This window comes from Myotis lucifugus, unplaced genomic scaffold (assembly GCF_000147115.1).
Source record: "Myotis lucifugus unplaced genomic scaffold, Myoluc2.0 scaffold_383, whole genome shotgun sequence".
NCBI classification, from domain to species: Eukaryota; Metazoa; Chordata; class Mammalia; order Chiroptera; family Vespertilionidae; genus Myotis; species Myotis lucifugus.
In genome coordinates this window covers 539,981-557,493 of record NW_005871431.1, presented here as the reverse complement: position 1 = coordinate 557,493, position 17,513 = coordinate 539,981, and the positions used below count along the sequence as shown (strand labels likewise).

Below are 17,513 nucleotides of genomic sequence, written 5' to 3'. Positions count from 1 at the left end.
TAGAGATGAATAATCTTTATTTGGGATGGTTGTTTTGTATCACTTTGAAATCTTCAAGTAAGGACTTTGAATCTCGTTGAGCAATGTTGGTTAAGAAATTTTCCAGTCTTAGTGGATCTTCCAGGCCGGTTGACGACACCGGGGACTTTGGGGTGGGTGTTTTCGGGGGGGGGGGGGGGGGGCGCCCCAGGTGCTGACACCGAAAGTTCAGGCCCGGCGCCCGCTAGGGGGCCTTTCTTTAAAGGGCCGCGCTTTCAGGTCTGCTGTTGGGTAGAGCGCAGGCGGCTGACGCTGGGGGCTGGGACCGTGAGGGGGTCCCGGGAGAGCGGAAGCCCCAGGAGGGTGCGGGTGTGGGGATGGGGGTACGGAGGCAGGTTCCCTGGGAACTAGGAGGTGCGGGCGGAGTCCAGGCTCTCACTCACCTTTGCTCCCTGCGGATGAGTATTGGGGGACGGCAGAATTGGCCATTAATTTTTAAGGGGGAGTTTGGGCATTAGACTCACCTGAGAGGGGCGTGGCCAACGTACACCTGCAGCCCCTTTCCTGGTTGGAACCCCTCCACACCTGCCCGCGTTGTACCAATGGAGGGAGGCTGCTCCCCCAGGTCCCGCTTTAGGTAAAGGAGCGTTCTAGAGTGGGGGTCGGAGGTACCCTGCAGCCCCTTTGTATGTGAGCTGTGGCCACTCCCAGTCCCCCTGGCGACCTCAGTTTCCCCATCTGTGCAGTAATGAAATAGGCCAGAGCTGGACAATTCCGAGCAAGTGATGGGGTCAGGATCACTGGTTCCAGGAGCCTCCATCACTGTCCCTTCTCCTAACCCGTTTTCTAGATCTTGGGGGTCTCCTGAGCGATAAATAATACATGAGGGGTAGGTAGAGCGGGAGTCCGCATCCCACTGGATGACTGCCTGTCTCTGGGCTCCTGAATTGCCCCCTCTTCCAGCCAGGCGTGTAAATGTTCACAGTAAATACTTTGCTATTATCACTGGGGAAGAGGGGGGGGATCCTTCCCCTGGTCAAGGATGAGATTGGAGGCCAGGATCTGGAGGCCCCCAAGTAGGCTTAGGGTAGAGCCTGGTGATGAAAGAGTTACGCTGAGGCCCCGCCCCCCAATAATTAGTTGATAGCCTTTTCCACCCGCACTACAGGGAGTGACAGCCCTGGCAACCAATCAGATGTAAGGATGACTTCAGGCAGGGCTCCCATTGGTTCCCTTCGGGGAGCAAGCACTTAGATAAGTGCTTACTGTTTGCCTAGCTCTAAGCAGATGTCCAGAAAATTCTGCACAATGGAATAGAGCAATGAAGTTCCGAGAGGGACAGGGAGTTGCCCGCAGCTGCACAGCACATTCTTCAGCCTGACCCCGCGGTCCTGTCTCCTGTCTATTTCCACCATGGCCTTCTGGACACAGCTGATGCTGCTGCTTTGGAAGAATTTCCTGTATCGCAAGAGACAGCCGGTAAAGCCCAGGCGTTTGGGACAGGTTGGGCACGGCCCAAGCGCTCCCCACTATTGCCCACTGTCCTGCTTGTTCTCTCTACCCCAGATCCAGCTCCTGGTGGAGTTGTTGTGGCCTCTCTTCCTCTTCTTAATCCTGGTGGCCGTCCGCTCTTCCCACCCCCCATTGGAGCAGCATGAATGTAAGCCCCCCTCCAGGGTCCAGGTGCTTTCGTAGCGGGGGAGGCAAGGGAGTCACCCTATGCACAGGGGCCCCAGTGAGCAAACGCCAGAGAGCACAGACCCAGCACCCATAAATGGCTGAGTGGGATCATGGTGAGGACTCTGACAAGGCCCGTAACACCTGGCATTCTCGCAGGCCACTTCCCCAGCAAGCCGCTGCCCTCTGCAGGCACCGTGCCCTGGCTCCAGGGTCTCATCTGCAACCTGGACAACACCTGTTTCCCTCGGCACACGCCCAGTGAGGAGCCAGGTGTCCTCAACAACTTTAATGACTCCCTGTGAGCAAGCGCTGTGGGTCCGGAGGCCACTGGTGGGTGCGGGGATGCCCACTGAGCCCCTGCTTCCCGCCCTCTCTGTGTCCCCAGGGTCTCCCGGCTCCTGGCAGATGTCCGTGCTATGCTGGGGAGCCCCAGGGCCCACAGGATGCTGGCCAGCCTGGGGAAGCTGATACCCAAGTTACGGACTGCACTAGGAGCAAGTGGGAGGCCTGGGTCTTCTGGTAGGTGGTGCTGAGCTTGGAGCCTCCACCTGCCTGGCTGTGAAATGGGCACAGGTGGTGATGTTTCAGGCTAAACATTGCCTAACCCTGTGCTTCCTGTGTGCCTCCTACAGTCTGGCCCCAGTCAAGTGATCAGCTGCAGGAGAGACCATCCCTGGCTACTGAGCTGCTGGGAACACTGCTGCGAGGGGTGAGGTGGGGCTGGGTGAAATGACTCTGAGACCCTGCTCCCAGGAAGTCCCGGCACTGCCCCATTCTGGGCCAGGTGACTCCCTCCCAGGGCAGTTGATTCCAGCCTCCAGGCTTTTGTCTGGGCTGTGTCTGGAACCTGGACAGGCTGTGTCTGGCATGGTGGAGGACTCTAGGCTTTGAGACCTTGAGCAAGTCCAAGTGCCTCTTAGAGCCTCAGTTTCCCCGTTTATAAAATGGGGTCTGTACCCGTAGTATCAGCTGCCTGGCAAAGTGCCCTCTGGTGAGACCTCAAACAAGGTCATTGTCACCCTGTTATCTTTCTCCCCAGGAGTCCCTGAGGCCTCTGCTAGACCAAGCCCAGGAGTCAGTGGGCAGCGTTGTGGAAGCAGCGGAGGACTTGGCCCAGCAAGTAAGAGGCCCCTCATCCTCCACCCCATGCCGGAAACTAGAGGGGCAGGCTGCCAGATGGGGAGGTGACAGGGTAGTCCTGGGTACTCACCTTGGGTAAGATTTTGGGGGGGAATTTGGGCAGAAAGAGAGGGAGGAGGTGCTCCTGGTGGGATGTCCTGCCCTGGTTAAGGATTGGCGGTGGGATTGTGCTGGAGGGAGGACTGCCAGCACCCTCTGGTGACCTCTCTCCAGCTCCTGGTGCTGCCCAGCCTGGCAGAGCTTCAGGCACTACTGCGGAGACCCCGGCAGACAGATGTCCCCCTGGAAGCAGTGTTAGAAGCCTTCTGTGGGGACAAGGGGCCTAGAGTCCCTAGGAGGCCCTCCCTCAACAGGTATGAGGGCAGTAACCCGGAGGAGGTGGTGATGCAGGAGCCAGCCCTACCTGACCATGGCCTGAGTAAGTGATTGACCTTGGCTGCCCAGTTTGGGAAGTGGAGTGTGGGTATGGGGGCATGGCCTCATGGCACCTCTGACCAGGCCCTGCCTGTGCTGAGATGATGGGGATCCTGGACATGCAGCTGCTCTGGAAGCGCCTGAAGCCACTGGTCCTGGGGAAACTGCTGTTTGCACCTGACACGCCCTTCACTCGGCAGCTGATGGCACAGGTCAGGGTGGGAGGGGTCCCTGGTCCCTCCCTCAGCTCAGGGGATGAGGGCCAGGCCTGAGAGAAGGATGGAACAAAGTGGAGGAGAAAGAAGTGGACAGGGGTCCTCTGTCAGAAGATGGGTGGTGAATGGGTGAGCATGGCATTGATCTGGGCTCCTGCCTCCCCCAGGTGAACCGGACCTTCCAGGAGCTGACTGTATTGAAGGATCTCCAGGAGGTGTGGGGGGTGCTGGGACCCCAGCTCTTCAACTTCCTGAATGACAGTGCAAATATAGCCATGCTGCAGGTGGGCCCAGAACGGAGGGTGGCAGAGTTATCTACAGCCTGCCCAGTCCTATCACCCCCTGCTGAGAATTAGGGCAAAGGGCAGGTCAGGGCCTCCTGGGCAAGGGTGTGGAGGGGGGATGTGACCTCCATGTTGAGGACAGGCCCCAGGGATGGGAAGAGGGGTAACAAGACAAGGAGTTATGCCCCATGCAGACCGCCACGTTCCCTTCCCATTCCCCAGAGGCTCCTGCAAATTCAGAACAAAGGAAAGAGGCAGCCAGGAGCCAGAGGCCTGCACCAGGCGGAGGCTCTTCAAGCCTTTCTGGACCCCTCTAGCGGTGGCTACAGCTGGAAGGAAGCTTATGCAGATGTGGAGCTTCTGGTGGGCATACTGGGCCGTGCTATGGAGGTGAGAGGCCATCCACTTGGGAATGGGGAGAGCTAGCCTGTCCTGTGGGGGGATCTGCTGGAGGGGTGGGCCCTGCCCTGGGAGAAAGCCCGCCTCAGCCCCAAGGTCCAGGACAGGACCAGGGCCCCTCTGACCCAGGCCTTGTACCCTCTCCAGTGTGTGAGCCTGGACAAGCTGGAGGCAGCACCCTCGGAGGCGGCCCTGGTAGAGCGGGCTCTGGAGCTGCTTGCCGAGCACCGCTTCTGGGCAGGGGTTGTCTTCCTGGGCCCCAAGGATTCCCGGGACGAAGAGCAGCTCCGCGGCCCAGGCCATGTGCTCATCAAGATCCGCATGGACATTGACAATGTCGTCAAAACCGATAAGATCAGGGACAGGTGGGAGTGTGGCCATGTGTTGGAGTGGGACCAAGAGCATGGTGGATGAGGCCAGGGCATTCGGCCCATCACTCAGCCCCCATCACCCATTAGAGACCAGGCAGGCAGCGTCTGATTGATTCCTTAGACCAGCGGTTCTCAACCTGTGGGTCGAGACCCCTTTGGCGGTCGAACGACCCTTTCACAGGGGTCACCTAAGACCATCCTGCATATCAGATATTTACATTACGATTCATAACAGTAGCAACATTACAGTTATGAAGTAGCAACGAAAATAATTTAATGGTTGGGTCACAGCATGAGGAACTGTATTTAAAGGGCCAGAAGGTTGAGAACCACTGCCTTAGACCAATTGGGGATCCATGGTTGGCGGGGCCTAGGTTGTGTAATGGGCCTGCTGAACGGGTGGTGGATGGGCTTAACGCCTTGGCTTCTGCGGTACATGGGGGTGGGTGTTGGGCCAATTGGGTAGCAGGCCCGGCCAGGCCTGTAGTTGAGCCTGTGGGTGTGGACAGAACTAAATTTGTAAAATGGGTACAGGGTGGAGGGTGGTGTTTCCAGCCGGTCCCTGCAGCCGACTACTGAGCTCCTTGCAGGTTTTGGGAACCTGGCCCGGACGCTGACCCCCTGGCAGACCTGCGCTATGTGTGGGGTGGCTTCGTGTACCTGCAGGACCTGCTGGAGCATGCAGCAGTGCGTGTGCTCAGTGGCAGTGCACCCCGTGCCAACCTCTACCTGCAGCAGATGCCCTACCCGTGCTATGTGGATGACGGGTGAGTGCCCCCTCCCCAGTCATTCGCCAGCTGCAGGTACCAGGTCTCAGGTGGGAGCTGGTCTCCATTTGGAACATTCATGAAGTCAAGGCTTAGGTGGACCCAAGAAGGAAGGGCCCAAGAGACCTGTAGAGGAAGGAACAGGGACCTCTAAGGGTCTGGGGTTCCCTGGCACAGAGAGAATGTGGCCTGTGCTGACAGCTGGGACCCTTACGCTGAATGAAGGGTCCGAGGATAAGAGAGGACAAACGTCCATATGCCTTAGGATCGTGGGGCGGGAACCATAGTGTCAGATGGGGGCTGCACAGGGTCTCCAGCCTCCACCCCTGCTGCTCCAGGTTCCTGCGTGTGCTGAGCCGGTCGCTGCCACTCTTCCTGACACTGGCCTGGATCTACTCAGTGTCACTGACCGTGAAGGCCCTGGTGCGGGAGAAGGAGACGCGGCTGCGCTACACCATGCACGCCATGGGGCTGGGCCGTGCTGTGCTGTGGCTGGGCTGGTTCCTCAGCTGCCTTGGGCCCTTCCTTCTCAGCACTGCACTGCTGGTGATGGTGCTCAAGGTGGGGGCGCCATGTCTTCCTGGCTGCGGGGTGGGGGTGTGCAGGCAGAGGAGGGTAACAGCAGGAGGAGCCTCGTGCGGGTGCGTACCCCTGGGCAAACCTGGGTCTCATCCCAGTCCCCTCTGTCTCCCGCAGCTTGGGGACATCCTCCCCTATAGCCACCCGGTCGTACTCTTCTTGTTCTTGGCCGCCTTCGCTGTGGCCACGGTGGTCCAGAGCTTCCTGCTGAGCGTCTTCTTCTCCCAGGCCAACCTGGCAGCCGCCTGCGGGGGCCTCATGTACTTCGTGCTCTATCTGCCCTACGTGCTGTGCGTGGCCTGGAGGGACCAGCTGCCCGCGGGCGGCCGCGTGGCCATGGTGAGAGCTGGGCCGGGGTGAGGCGCAGGACGGTCGCCGCCTTCACTCTCTGACCCACCTGCCTCTGCCCCCACCCGCAGAGCATTCTATCACCTGTGGCCTTTGGCTTCGGCTGTGAGAGCCTGGCGCTGCTGGAGGAGCAAGGCGAGGGCGCACAGTGGCACAACATGGGCACTGGGCCTGCAGCTGATGTCTTCAGCCTGGCCCAGGTCTCGGGCCTTCTGCTGCTGGATGCCGTGCTCTATGGTCTCACCACTTGGTACCTGGAGACTGTGTGCCCAGGTGGACTCTATGAGTAGGGACTCCTGACTGTGTTCCCTGTACCAGGGAGGCTGGGCGGAGGGGCGGGTCTGCTCAGGAGGGGACCTCCAGGGTGAGAGGGTGGGGCTTCCTGACACATGCACCCAGGTGGCTGCCTTTGAGGACAGCCTGGGGAAGGTGGGCGGGGTCTCCCAGTCACCTCCTTTCCTGGATGCCTGGAATCCTCCAGGGGATCGAGGCTCAAAGGATAACTGAGCACTGCTTCCCCCAGGCCAGTATGGGATCCCTGAACCATGGAACTTTCCCTTTCGGAGGAGCTACTGGTTTGGGCCTAGACCCCCAAAGAGTTCTGACCTGCCCCCAGCCTGGCAGGACCCACAGGGTGAGGAAACAAGCCTTACTAGCTGCTTCCCCAGCTGGACCCTACGGCCCCTCCAAAACCCAGTCAGATCCCCATCTCTGGACACCTTCAGCTCTCCTCATCCCTGGTGGCTTCCCCACCTCCCGTAAACTGGAGCCTGGCAGGTCCCTGACTGTACAGACAGGTTCTAATGGCTGCCCAAGGGCTCCGCGGCTGACTGCCCTCTCTCCCCAGAGCTGGTGGAGGAGGCTCCGTCCGGCCTGATTCCAGGGGTCTCCATACGGGGCCTAGAAAAGCGCTTTCCTGGCAACCCAACACCGGCCCTCTATGGGCTCAGCCTGGACTTCTACCAGAGCCACATCACCGCCTTCCTGGGCCCCAACGGTGCTGGCAAGACAACTACAATGTGAGTGGCCACACACCCCCCCACACCCCCCCGGCCTGTTTGCTTATCTGGTTAAAGTGAAAGGCATCTGGGGCCAGAAGGTTCCCATCTCTGCATTGGGAGTGTGACCCCCCAGATCACTTTGGGTGCGTGATAGGCAGGTAACAAGTATTTTCTTTGATCCTCAGTTTCCCTCCTATAAAATAGAGATATAACTCCACCTTGGCCTGGGCATGCAATAGGTGCTCCATCAATGCTGGTGCCCCTTCTTTGGGGGCCTCTGTTTCCACTTCTGAAGGAACAGATGCTCTGAGACCCCTGCACCCCCAGGTCCATCCTGAGTGGCCTCTTTCCACCCACTGCTGGCTCCGCCTACGTCCTGGGCCATAACGTCCAGTCCGGCATGGCAGCCATCCGGCCCCACCTGGGCGTCTGCCCTCAGTACAATGTGCTGTTTGACCTGTGAGTCCTGAGAGGCCTGGGGTACAGCGGAGGGAGGGGCTGGGTGTCCTCTAAGACCCGCCTGCTATGGTGGCCACTGTTTCTGCCTGTGGCTGCAGGCTGACTGTGGACGAGCACATCTGGTTCTACGGTCGGCTGAAGGGTCTGAGTGCGGCTGCCGTGGGCCCAGAGCAGGACCTTCTGCTGCGGGATGTAGGGCTTGTCCCCAAGCGGCATGCACAGACTCGCCACCTCTCAGGTGAGCCCCGCCTGGGGAGGAGCCTCCAGGTCCGGTTGGTGGAGATGAGGCTGGAGACGGGGCTGGGACTTTATCCAAGGGTAGTAGGCAGCCAGAGGAGATCTGGGGCACCCAGAGTAAGCCAGGTGCTGAGGTCAAGGTGGGTGAGGAAAGGGGCACGGAAAGGGGAGGCAGCCCTGTTCAAGACTGGGGGGTGGCGCTGAAATCCGGGCCCTTGTCCCCGCCCAGGAGGGATGCAGCGAAAGCTCTCAGTGGCCATTGCTTTTGTGGGTGGCTCCCGAGTCGTTATCCTGGATGAGCCCACAGCTGGTGTGGACCCTGCTTCCCGTCGCAACATTTGGGAGCTGCTGCTGAAATACCGGGAAGGTAAAAGCTGGGGGCAGCACAGGTTCTCCTGGATTCTGCTTGAGGGGCCGGAAAAGGTTTCTGGTTGTTCTCCGCGGGTTGCCGCTTGAAGTGGTTTGTTTTGTTTTGTTTTTTGTGTGTGTTTCTTTTTAGTGGCATTTTTCTTCATTGTCTGCCCCAGCGATAAGTAAGGGTGCAAAGTGTTTTTGTTTGTTTGTTTTTTAATATACTTTTATTGACCCCAGAGAGGAAAGGAGAGGGAGAGAGAGGTAGAAACATCAATGATGAGAGAGTCATTGATCAGCTGCCTCCTGCACACCCCCCACTGGGGATCGAGCCCGCAACCTGGGCATGTGCCCTTGACCATAATCGAACCTAGGACCTTTCAGTCCGCAGGTCAACACTCTATCCACTGAGCCAAACCGGCCAGGCCAAGGGTGCAAAGTTTTAACTGGATATCTTCAAAGGCTTTGCCAACTGGGCAACTAGCTTGATTAAAAAACAGGAGAGGAACATTTGAGTTCTTGTTCCCTGGCAAGCTCCCTGGCATATGTCCTCAGTTTGGCTCAAATAAAGGCTTATAAAAAGTCTCACAAAAGCCCTGGCTGCTTTGGCTCAGTGGGTAGAGCATCGGCCTGAGGACTGAAGGGTCCCGGGTTCAATTCTGGTCAAGGGCACATGCCTGGGTTTCGGGCTTGATCCCCAGTAGGGGTGTGCAGGCAGCTGATCAATGATTCTCATCATTGATGTTTCAATCTCTCTCTCCCTCTCCCTTCTTCTCTGAAATCAATATATATATATATATATTTAAAAAGGTTTCTGACAAGGAGAAAAGGCTTCTCAGGAGGAAGTGTTAGGGATGTAGTTTTTTTGTTTATTTGTTTTGTTTTTAAATGTTTTTATTAATGCTTTTAGAGAGAGGAAGGGAGAGGACGAGAGAGATAGAAACATCAGCGATGAGAGAGAATCGTTGATCGGCTGCCTTCTACATGCCCCACACTGGGGATCGAGCCCACAACCCAGCATGTGCCCTGATCGCCGGGCATTGGTTCATAGGTCGACGCTCAACCACTGAGCCTTGCTGGCGGACAGGGATGGGTTTTGAGAGATGAGTAGGAGTTTGCCACATGGGGCAGGCAATTCTTGTCAGAGGCTACAACACAGGCAAAGACCGGATGACCTGATGTACATGTCTGTTGGGTCCCTGTGCCCAGGTCGCACACTGATCCTTTCTACCCACCACCTGGATGAGGCGGAGCTACTGGGCGACCGGATAGCAGTGGTGGCAGGTGGCCGCTTACTCTGCTGTGGCTCCCCTCTCTTCCTGCGCCGTCGCTTGGGATCTGGCTACTACCTGAGGCTGGCAAAGTGTCCCCAGCCCCTGGCCACCAGCACAAAGGTAAGGGCTGGGGGTGACCTTAGACCCCCAACCCCTAAGGGCTCTCTCCAGCCCCAAAGGCCATGTCAATTGGTGCCCCTCTGCCTGCAGGGTGACACTGACTTGAAGGACAGCGTGGATGCCAGGCAGGAGAGGGAGCTGGGCAGCCATGGCAGCAGGGCTGGTGAGGGCTGGGGTAGGAGAACCAGAGGGAGGGGCCGGTGGGTGGCAGTGGCTTGGTTCAGGGCAACAGGGCTTATGACCCCAGACTGGACCCCTGACCCTGGGCTGAGCCCAGAAACCTACCTCTGACCTCTGACCTTGGGTGCACTCCAGCTCTGATCCCAGATCCAATCCTGCCCTCAGGTGCTTAACCCTGACCTCCTCTGTCCACAGGCTCAGCCCCCTGTGAGTCACCCAAGTCCCTTCCCCAGGGAGGCTGGGATGAGAGGGGTGAGGCGGGAGCCAGGGCCCCTGATACGCACCCCTGCTCACCCAGGTACACCCCGCCTGCTGGCAGTGGTGCAGCACCAGGTGCCCGGGGCACAGGTGGTCGAGGACCTATCGCACGAGCTGCTGCTGGTGCTGCCCTACGAGGGTGCCCTGGATGGCAGCTTCGCCAAGCTCTTCCGTGAGCTGGACCAGCGACTGGGGGAGCTGGGGCTGGCCGGCTATGGGATCTCTGACACCAGCCTCGAGGAGGTGCGGCTGCTGGGGGAGGGCTGCCTGGAGTGAGGAGGAGTCTGCTTATCTACAGCCAGCACTCCAGGGAGGAGGCAGGGCCCTGGTGGTTGCCTGGAGACTTGGAGTCCCTTGGAGAAACTGAGGATGGGAGGGGATTGAGTCCCTGGCTCCCTCCTGCGGGTCTTCAGGCTTTGAGCCCCCTTTTCTGTCTCCCCAGATCTTCCTGAAGGTGGTAAAAGACGGTGCTGTGGACACAGACCCAGAGGGTGCGGCTGCAGGTCTCTGTCCTAGACCCCTGACACTGGTCCAGGGTTGGACCTCACTTTATACCAAGTCCCAATTCCGGGCTGAGTCTGGCCCAAGGCATAACCCTGACCTCCATCTCTGACTCCTGATCCCCTTCATCTGTGCCCCCTGACCTGGTCCCCTGGTGGTCCCACAGATGGTCGCCACAGACAACACCCCCGTGTAGGCATTACTCAACCAAAGGTGACCCAGGGGCTCAGGATTCTGCCAGAGGAGTCAGCCCTGGAGGATAGGGACCTGGGTGAGTTGCCCCACCCTGACCCTGTGGCACCATGGCCTCTCCCAGTCCCCATAGCACGAACACCTGACCCTCCCATCCCCACAGCTGGCTCTGCCCCAGAGACACAGGCCCTGCAGGTCTCTGGGCCGGACATCGTGGGCCGGGTACAGGGCTGGACACTGACCCGCCAGCAGCTCCGAGCCCTGCTTCTCAAGCGCTTTCTGCTTGCCTCCCGTAGCCGCCGTGGTCTGTTCTCACAGGTGAAGGGGGATGGACACTAGGGAGGATACTCGGCCTAATTCAACTGCCTAACCCCAGGCATATCCCCTGCCCTGCACACCTTTATTGAAAGCACTGGGGAGCCACGGATGGTTGTAGAGTGGGAGCAGGAAAAGGTGTGGTGAGACTGGCGGGTAGGTGGGGAGGGCAGCTAATGGCCGGTCCTTCAGATCCTGCTGCCTGCCCTGTTTGTGGCCCTGGCTTTGATGTTCAGCCTCATCGTGCCGCCTTTCCAGTACTACCCAGCTCTGCAGCTCAGTCCCAGCATGTATGGTGCCCAGGTGTCCTTCTTCAGGTTGGTGCAGAGAAGAGGGAGCTGGTGGTGGGAGGACCAGGGACCCATGGACGCAGCCCTGACCCCGCACCCCCCACAGTGAGGATGCTCCAGGGAGCCCCGAGGGTGCCCACCTGCTGGAGGCACTGCTGGAGGAGGCAGGATTGGAGAACCCCTACTTGCATAACAGCTCCCAAAGGTGAGTTCCTCAGCCTGGACCTAGCTCTTTTCTAGCCGTGGCTTCCCTATCTGGGCTCTGGCCAGTGGGCCCGGGGGTGCCCAGGTCCCAAGCTGGCACCCTCTATGCCTGCTTGGGAACTGGGAGCCTCCATGTTCCGGAAGCTGCATGCCCACAGTTCTGCCCCGTTCCACAGGCCCCCCAAGTGTACGCAGCCCACCGTCTGCTGGTTCTCAGTGCCCAAGATTCCCACAGAAGTGGCGGAGGTCTTGGCCAGTGGCAACTGGACCCCGGAGTTTCCATCCCCTGCCTGCCAGTGCAGCCAGTCTGGCACCCGCCACCTGCTTCCCTACTGCCCAGCTGCAGCCGGTGGCCCCCCACCACCTCAGGCTCTGACCGACTCGGGCGAAATTGTGCAGAACCTGACGGGCCGGAACCTGTCTGACTTTCTGGTCAAGACCTACCCACGCCTAGTGCACCAGGGGTGAGCAGCAGGAGGACTTGGTGTGCCTGGCTGTTTGGGTCCTCAGGTCGAGGAGGTGGTCTGGTCCACAGGGAGGTCAGGGCGGATGCCTGGGCTTGAGTGCCCTCCCTGCCCAACCCCCTGTTCGCTGTCTCACCAGACCCTCCAGCATCTTGCACTCTGTCTCACTCACATCTCTGTCTTTTTGTCTGTCTCTCTCTCAGCCTGAAGACTAAGAAATGGGTGGATGAGGTCAGGTGAGGAGGGGCCTCTGCCTTGGGTTCCCTTCCTACGTCCCTGTGTCGTTCCACTCGTGGGCTCTCCCATTCCATTCTTGCTGGCCCTCAGCTGCCCCTCCCTGCCCCCAATGTCCCATAGGTATGGGGGCATCTCCTTGGGGGCCCCAGATGTGGGCCTATCCTCAGGGCGTGAGGTGGGGCGCTCACTGGAGTTGCTGCGTGTGCTGCTGAGCCCCCAACCTGGTGGGGCCCTCGACCGCTTCCTGAACAACCTCATAGCATGGGCTCATGGCCTGGATGCTCAGCACAGCCTCAAGGTGGGAACTGGGGGTAGTGGACAGGTGGCTAGTGGGGGCAGGGCTGACTTTGTCACCCTTAACCCTCGGCCCTGACCCCATCTTAGATCTGGTTCAACAACAAGGGCTGGCATGCCATGGTGGCCTTTGTCAACCGAGCCCACAATGCACTCCTACATGCCCGCCTGCCACCAGGCCCCACCCGCCGTGCTCACAGTATCACCACACTCAACCACCCCCTGAACCTCACTAAGGAGCAGCTATCTAAGGCCACCCTGTGAGTCTTTCTGCCCTGCATATTCTCTCCCGCCTCAGTTTCCCTGTTAATTTTGGGTGATGGGAGGGGTTCAGGGGGGGCTCAAGTCTCCCCCAGTGGCCCATGTGTACTCATCACACAAACCCTTATCTTACTGGAGCCTTGTGAAACCTCTCCCTGCCAAATGACCCAGCCACCCTCATCCCCAAATGGCTTGAACCAGCCCTGTGGATCTTGGTTCCATCAGTGGAATGCAGCTCTGCCCTGAGCAGCTCATGTGCCCCTGCCCCCAGGATGGCCTCCTCAGTGGACGTGCTTGTCTCCATCTGCGTGGTCTTCGCCATGTCCTTCATCCCGGCCAGCTTCATCCTTGTCCTCATTGAGGAGCGTGTCACCCGAGCCAAACACCTGCAGTTCATGGGGGGCCTATCCCCCACTCTTTACTGGCTTGGCAACTTTCTCTGGGACATGGTGCGGGGACTCCCCAGAGGGGTGGGGGCCCAGCTGCTGCTATTCTCCATTGCCCCTTCTGGCCCCTCTGGGCAGGGACTTGTCCAGGATGGCTGGGGTGAAGTTTTGGGGATTGTGGGACTTCATGTCCTGATACCTAGAATGCAGAGAGGTTAGGGTGGGTGACAGGGCTAAGGATGGCAGCTCCCAACCCTGCACACTGATGGGGTAACTGCCGTCTCCTATGCAGTGTAACTACTTGGTGCCAGCAATCATCGTGGTGCTCATATTTCTGGCCTTTCAGAGGAAGGCATATGTGTCCCCTGCCAACCTGCCTGCCCTCCTGCTATTGCTAATACTATATGGGTGAGGCCCCCAGACCCTCAGGGCCTGTTCTTACCACACCCCCTTCCCCAATACTGTTGAGGGAAATGGGACTCTGCAGTAGTTCCCAAGGAGAAGAAAGAATATGGGGTCTGAGGTAACTCCAAGTGAGATCTAATTCAGTGGGGTGTCAGGGTGGCCTTAAAAGCTCATCTTGTCCCAACTCATTAATATAGGTCTACAATGCAGACTATGGGAGGGAAGATATGTATTCCTCTCAGGGCTACTCAGCCCCCATCTGTGTGGTTACCAGGCAACTCCTGTTGCTTCCCTGCAGCTGGTCGATCACACCACTCATGTACCCAGCCTCCTTCTTCTTCTCTGTGCCCAGCACAGCCTACGTGGTGCTCACCTGCATCAACCTATTTATTGGCATCAATGGCAGCATGGCCACCTTTGTGCTTGAGCTCTTCTCTGATCAGGTGGGACTCTGCAAGGCTAGGCCTCAGGCTGGGGTGGGGCTGGGGCCTTGGCCTCTGACCCACCTCCTCCTTCCTGCCCCTGAGCAGAAACTGCAGAATGTGAGCCGGATCCTGAAACAGGTTTTCCTTATCTTCCCCCACTTCTGCTTGGGTCGGGGGCTCATCGATATGGTGAGGAATCAGGCCATGGCTGATGCCTTTGAGCGCTTAGGTGAGAACTTTCCTCCAGGTGGGGAGTGTCAGCCAAGAATCAGTTATACAGGGTAAGGATAAACAGCAGACCCCACGAAGAGAACCGGAGGGCTGAGGTGGCCCCAAGTTTGGCTCAAGTTAGAGATTCAGAAAAGCAGCCACAAAAGCTAATTCCATCTTGGGTTATATCACAAGAAGTCTAAAGCCCTAAATAAGGGAGGTGGTGATATCATTGTTTTCTATAACAATTAGACCCCAGTTGAGTGGCCTAACCAGTTTCTGATCCCTTAAGAACTGAAGGTGACTTAGATGAAAAGGGGCTCAGAAGCCAAGCCCCTCCAAGGACCCAGTCTCTCCTTCCTCTTCCCACAGGAGACGGGCGGTTCCAGTCGCCCCTGCGCTGGGAGGTGGTTGGCAAGAACCTCTTGGCCATGGCGGTGCAGGGGCCCCTCTTCCTCCTCTTTACACTTTTGCTGCAGCACCGCACCCGCCTCCTGCCACAGTCAGTGGGGACCAGGGAAGGGTGGCAGGGGCTGGGGTCCAGCTTTGGGCCCACTGATGTCTCTGTTCCTAGACCCAAGCTGAGACCACTGCTTCCACTGGGAAAGGAGGATGAGGATGTGGCTCGGGAGCGGGAGCGGGTGGTTGAAGGGGCCACCCAGGGCGACGTGTTGGTGCTGCGGGACCTAACCAAGGTGGGTGCAGAGTGCTAGGTGGGGGGGCTCCCATTGGCCCACTCACATTTCTCAGGGTCCTGCACTTCTCCCAGGTGTACCCCTGGCAGAAGATACCGGCTGTTGACCGTCTATGCTTGGGGATCCCCCCCGGTGAGGTGAGTCCAGAATAGAGGTCCTGGTGCAGGTGCAGTGAGAGATTGCCCTACTGTGCACACACTGCCATTGATTGATTGATTGATTGATTGATTGATTGATTGATTTCAGAGAGGAAAGGAGAGAGAGAGAAACATCAGTGATGAGAGAGAATCATTGATTGGCTGCCTGCTGAATGCCCCCTACTGAGGATTGAGCCCGAAACCTGGGCATGTGCCCCGACCGGGAATCAAACCATGACCTTCTGGTTCATAGTCGACGCTCAACCGCTGAGCCACACTGGCTGGGCCCCACTGCCCTTTATTGAATACCTACCTATTGAGCTCAACACTTGAGCTCCTGTTTTGAGCCAACAAACTCTCATTAAGCTCCTACTGCATGCTTACATTTATTGAACCCTCCTGTGTGCAATAAGGTATTAGTAAGCCACTACTGAGGACAAGCATATTCATTATTGAGCACCTATCGGTGTCCACACATGTGCCAGGAACCGTTATGAAGTAATTACTGTGTGCTAGCCAACCTCTCCGCCTTGGGCTGACTGTGCACCCAGCCTGAGTACTCCCCACATGGCAGGAAATATTTGGAAATCTTGTGCCCTCTATGGATGGAGCAATTGCTGTAGGATACCTACTGTGCTCCAGGATTGATTAAACACATCCCATGTGCCAACAACCCTTGTTTGCTAAGCAAAAGCCTCTGCCTCCCCACACACCCAGGAGTTTCCCTTGCTCACAGCCCAACACACAGAAACTTAGAAATCCACCCAGAATCACAAGTGCTGGGACACAGGGAAATGAGGCCTTGTCGAACTCCCTCTGTGGGTGCCATTGCAGTGTTTTGGGCTGCTGGGCGTGAATGGAGCAGGGAAGACAACCACATTTCGCATGGTGACTGGGGACATACTGCCCAGCAGGGGCGAGGTCATACTGGCAGGCCACAGGTAAGGGGCTTCTGGGTAGGGGTGGGGCAGGCTGTGAGCCTCCACACCCCCAAACATGGACAGGGTGGGCCCGGAGACCCCCTGGTCCCTTTACAGAGTGGTCTTGGGTGGTGAATGAGACCCCTGCTTGCCCCAGCATGGCTGGGGCCTAGCCAGCTCCCTGAGCCCCTTGTCCTCTATCCTCAGCGTGACTCAGGAACCAGCCGCAGCGCTCTGTCGCACGGGCTACTGTCCTCAGTCGGATGCCATCTTTGAGCTGCTGACAGGCCGGGAGCACGTGGAGCTGTTTGCACGCCTGCGTGGTATCCCCGAGGCCAAGATTGGCCAGGTGACCGCTGCCCCTTATTCTACTGGGACCTCTGGATCCCTGCCCACACTGGCTCTGCTTGGCCATACCTGGAGCCCAGGTCCCCTGGCCCTCTCTCTCCTCCCCCAGCTCCTACATCCATGTGGGTCTACTGTGCTTTCTTTCTTTCTTTTTTTTTCTACTGTGCTTTCTACTGTCATCCAAGCTGCATCTGCCACCTCCCTGCTCTGGGACGCCCCCCTCCGCTGCTCAGAACCTGCCCCTTCTCTCCTGTCTGTGACTGTCTCCACTCTCCGTGACTCCACCTCTGACTGAGCACTTTGAGCCTTTCTGCCCCTGGGTCGGGTCCCATCTTTCATTCACTGTGGCCCCAACCCACGTGTCAGTCCCACCCTGTTCTCATTCTGGTCCTGCCCCCTTTATTGACCTTTACCCCACTCTCGCCCTAGCCCCTCCATTCCTATCCTCTCTCTGGTCCTGCCCTGAGGAGGTTCCACCCATTCACTGTGCTTCCCCTACCTGGTCCCACCCTCACTTGGGTCATCCAACATTCACTCTGATCCACCAAAGGCCCCCCAATGCTCCCCCTACCCCTTTACTCTCATCCTGTCCCCCCATACTCATTCTGGCCCCCTCCTTACATGGTTCCCCCATTCTCACTGCTCACTTTTTTCAAAATTTATTTTAGAGAGAGAAACATTGGTTTGTTATTCTACTTATTTATGTACTCATTCGTTGATTCTTTTTTATTTAAGAGGAGAAGGTCTATTTTATTAGTATTTGAATCCAGAACTTGTTGAGTATGAAATCTGGCATCGTAGGGCACAGTAATATGTACACAGTAGGCAATCAGTAAATACCTGTCAGATGCCTACACGAAGGCATGAATACCTGGCAAGAATGAATCCACCTGCTACCACACCTCCGCCCCTGAATAATGACATTTCCCATTTGCTTGGTGCAGCACATTTCTCTGAATCACAAGAGCGACGATTACTTCCTCCCCCTATCCGCCTTTTGCCAGTCAAGGCAACATGTTTTTGTGATTGTGCTTTTTTTGGTCTTCCTCACTGGAAATAATTTTTTTCTATTGATTTTAAAAACACTGGAAAGGTTGTGGGGTCTTTTTAAGCATAAGAACAAGTCAATAGAGGAAGCAGCGAAATTAAATTGAATGACTCCCTGGGCAGGGA

At 57.6% G+C, this 17,513-nt stretch overlaps 1 protein-coding gene across 1 annotated transcript in view; it reads left to right on the top strand.

The window, feature by feature from the left end:
• The first annotated feature begins 1,267 nt into the window (after nucleotides 1-1,267).
• The window catches only part of ABCA7 (ATP binding cassette subfamily A member 7), a 19,452-nt gene continuing 3,206 nt past the window's right edge, over nucleotides 1,268-17,513 (top strand). Inside the window, 41 exon segments of the mRNA XM_023743289.1 lie at nucleotides 1,268-1,458; nucleotides 1,546-1,639; nucleotides 1,816-1,957; nucleotides 2,045-2,178; nucleotides 2,292-2,368; nucleotides 2,699-2,779; nucleotides 3,013-3,217; nucleotides 3,298-3,425; nucleotides 3,596-3,712; nucleotides 3,935-4,102; nucleotides 4,259-4,476; nucleotides 5,073-5,249; nucleotides 5,588-5,810; nucleotides 5,946-6,167; nucleotides 6,248-6,449; nucleotides 6,700-6,810; nucleotides 7,024-7,195; nucleotides 7,505-7,636; nucleotides 7,735-7,874; nucleotides 8,103-8,240; nucleotides 9,434-9,618; nucleotides 9,709-9,781; nucleotides 10,097-10,299; nucleotides 10,499-10,559; nucleotides 10,724-10,828; nucleotides 10,913-11,067; nucleotides 11,257-11,381; nucleotides 11,461-11,559; nucleotides 11,735-12,022; nucleotides 12,226-12,258; nucleotides 12,380-12,557; nucleotides 12,644-12,813; nucleotides 13,086-13,263; nucleotides 13,493-13,608; nucleotides 13,904-14,048; nucleotides 14,136-14,259; nucleotides 14,613-14,742; nucleotides 14,815-14,935; nucleotides 15,010-15,072; nucleotides 15,907-16,013; nucleotides 16,200-16,341. Coding sequence (XP_023599057.1) covers nucleotides 1,393-1,458; nucleotides 1,546-1,639; nucleotides 1,816-1,957; nucleotides 2,045-2,178; nucleotides 2,292-2,368; nucleotides 2,699-2,779; nucleotides 3,013-3,217; nucleotides 3,298-3,425; nucleotides 3,596-3,712; nucleotides 3,935-4,102; nucleotides 4,259-4,476; nucleotides 5,073-5,249; nucleotides 5,588-5,810; nucleotides 5,946-6,167; nucleotides 6,248-6,449; nucleotides 6,700-6,810; nucleotides 7,024-7,195; nucleotides 7,505-7,636; nucleotides 7,735-7,874; nucleotides 8,103-8,240; nucleotides 9,434-9,618; nucleotides 9,709-9,781; nucleotides 10,097-10,299; nucleotides 10,499-10,559; nucleotides 10,724-10,828; nucleotides 10,913-11,067; nucleotides 11,257-11,381; nucleotides 11,461-11,559; nucleotides 11,735-12,022; nucleotides 12,226-12,258; nucleotides 12,380-12,557; nucleotides 12,644-12,813; nucleotides 13,086-13,263; nucleotides 13,493-13,608; nucleotides 13,904-14,048; nucleotides 14,136-14,259; nucleotides 14,613-14,742; nucleotides 14,815-14,935; nucleotides 15,010-15,072; nucleotides 15,907-16,013; nucleotides 16,200-16,341 — 5,748 coding nt within the window. The 5' untranslated portion in view covers nucleotides 1,268-1,392.